The following is a 1,169-nucleotide window of genomic DNA, read 5'->3' on the forward strand; positions in this document are numbered from 1 at the left end:
AGACTCCGGAGTCCTGGGATGAGGGATTGTGGCTGACATCACGGGCTGTCTGCAGCCCTGTGGGCCCAGATGCTGAGCGTGCCTGCTGGGGCCCAGGTGCCCCCGCGGCGCCCGGAGGATGTCCTGCGCTGTGGCTCTATGTGGACGGCACTGCCCGCTCCGCCTGAAGCTCTGCCTGGCGGCATCTTTGGGACGTGCCTGAGGGAGGTCTGACCCAGCCCCCGGTGGCTGGTCCTCGCCCAAGGGAAGGAGCCTCCCCAGGGGCTCCATGCAAACAACAGAGCAGCCCCCACAACACAGCGCACGCAGGCCCCGGCCCCACACCCGGTGGAGCCGGCCCAGAGGGGACGGCTGTGCGGATCCTCACTGGGCATTAGGGGAGGCGCGGGGTCTCCGGACCCAGGGGCGGTCCCGGGAGGTAGCAGCCCCCTTGCCCCGACCCTGGGGCCCCAGCAAGGCACTCCGCCCCCTGGTCCTGCTCCGGCCTGAGCGGCCCGCCCCCCTCCCCCCAGCACTTCGTCTGTGCCAAGTGCGAGAAGCCGTTCCGCGGGCACCGGCACTACGAGAGGAAGGGCCTGGCCTATTGCGAGACCCACTACAGCCAGGTGAGGCTCGGCCGCAGGGTGCGGACGCGGAGGGCAGGCCTGCCCTGGGCCTGGGCTGGGCTGGGAGGGCAGGGAGGCTGCTGGAAGGCTGCGGGCGGGCGGGCAGCCTCGGCGTGGCTCAGACCCGCGGCCCTCTCTGCCTGTCCTCACTCGAGAAGCGGCCCCTGCAGCCAGGCCTGTGCCCTGTGCCATCCCCTCCCGCTCCCGCTATGCCCCTCAAGCTGCCGGCTGCTCTGGTGAGAAGCCTGGCCACACCTTCAGGACAGCAGAGGAGCCAAGGGCCGTTGGGGTCCCTCCCAGGAGCGATTCTGATGGGCCAGGGGTGCCCTCGCCGGAGGCGCGAGGCTGTATCCTGGCAGGAGGGCCCAGAGCCCCAGGTGGAGGCTGAGAGCTTTGGGGGGAAGAGCCATCGCATCCCCTGGCCCTGGGCTGGGACACCACTGCCTGTGTGTGTGACATCTGCCTGGTCCGCAGCTCTTTGGGGACGTCTGCTACAGCTGCAGCCATGTGATCGAGGGTGATGGTAAGGCTGCTGCCCACGTGCGCCCCCCCCCCCCCCCCCCC

General features: G+C 70.7%; 1 protein-coding gene across 1 annotated transcript in view; it reads left to right on the top strand.

The window, feature by feature from the left end:
* LIMS2 (LIM and senescent cell antigen-like domains 2) overlaps positions 1–1,169 on the top strand; it is a 21,946-nt gene that overhangs the window by 15,304 nt on the left and 5,473 nt on the right. Inside the window, exons 4-5 of the mRNA XM_005879469.1 lie at positions 508–605; positions 1,080–1,128. Coding sequence (XP_005879531.1) covers positions 508–605; positions 1,080–1,128 — 147 coding nt within the window. The remainder of the gene's footprint in view (positions 1–507; positions 606–1,079; positions 1,129–1,169) is intronic.

The sequence above is a fragment of the Myotis brandtii genome, unplaced genomic scaffold (genome assembly GCF_000412655.1).
Source record: "Myotis brandtii unplaced genomic scaffold, ASM41265v1 scaffold600, whole genome shotgun sequence".
NCBI lineage: Eukaryota > Metazoa > Chordata > Mammalia > Chiroptera > Vespertilionidae > Myotis > Myotis brandtii.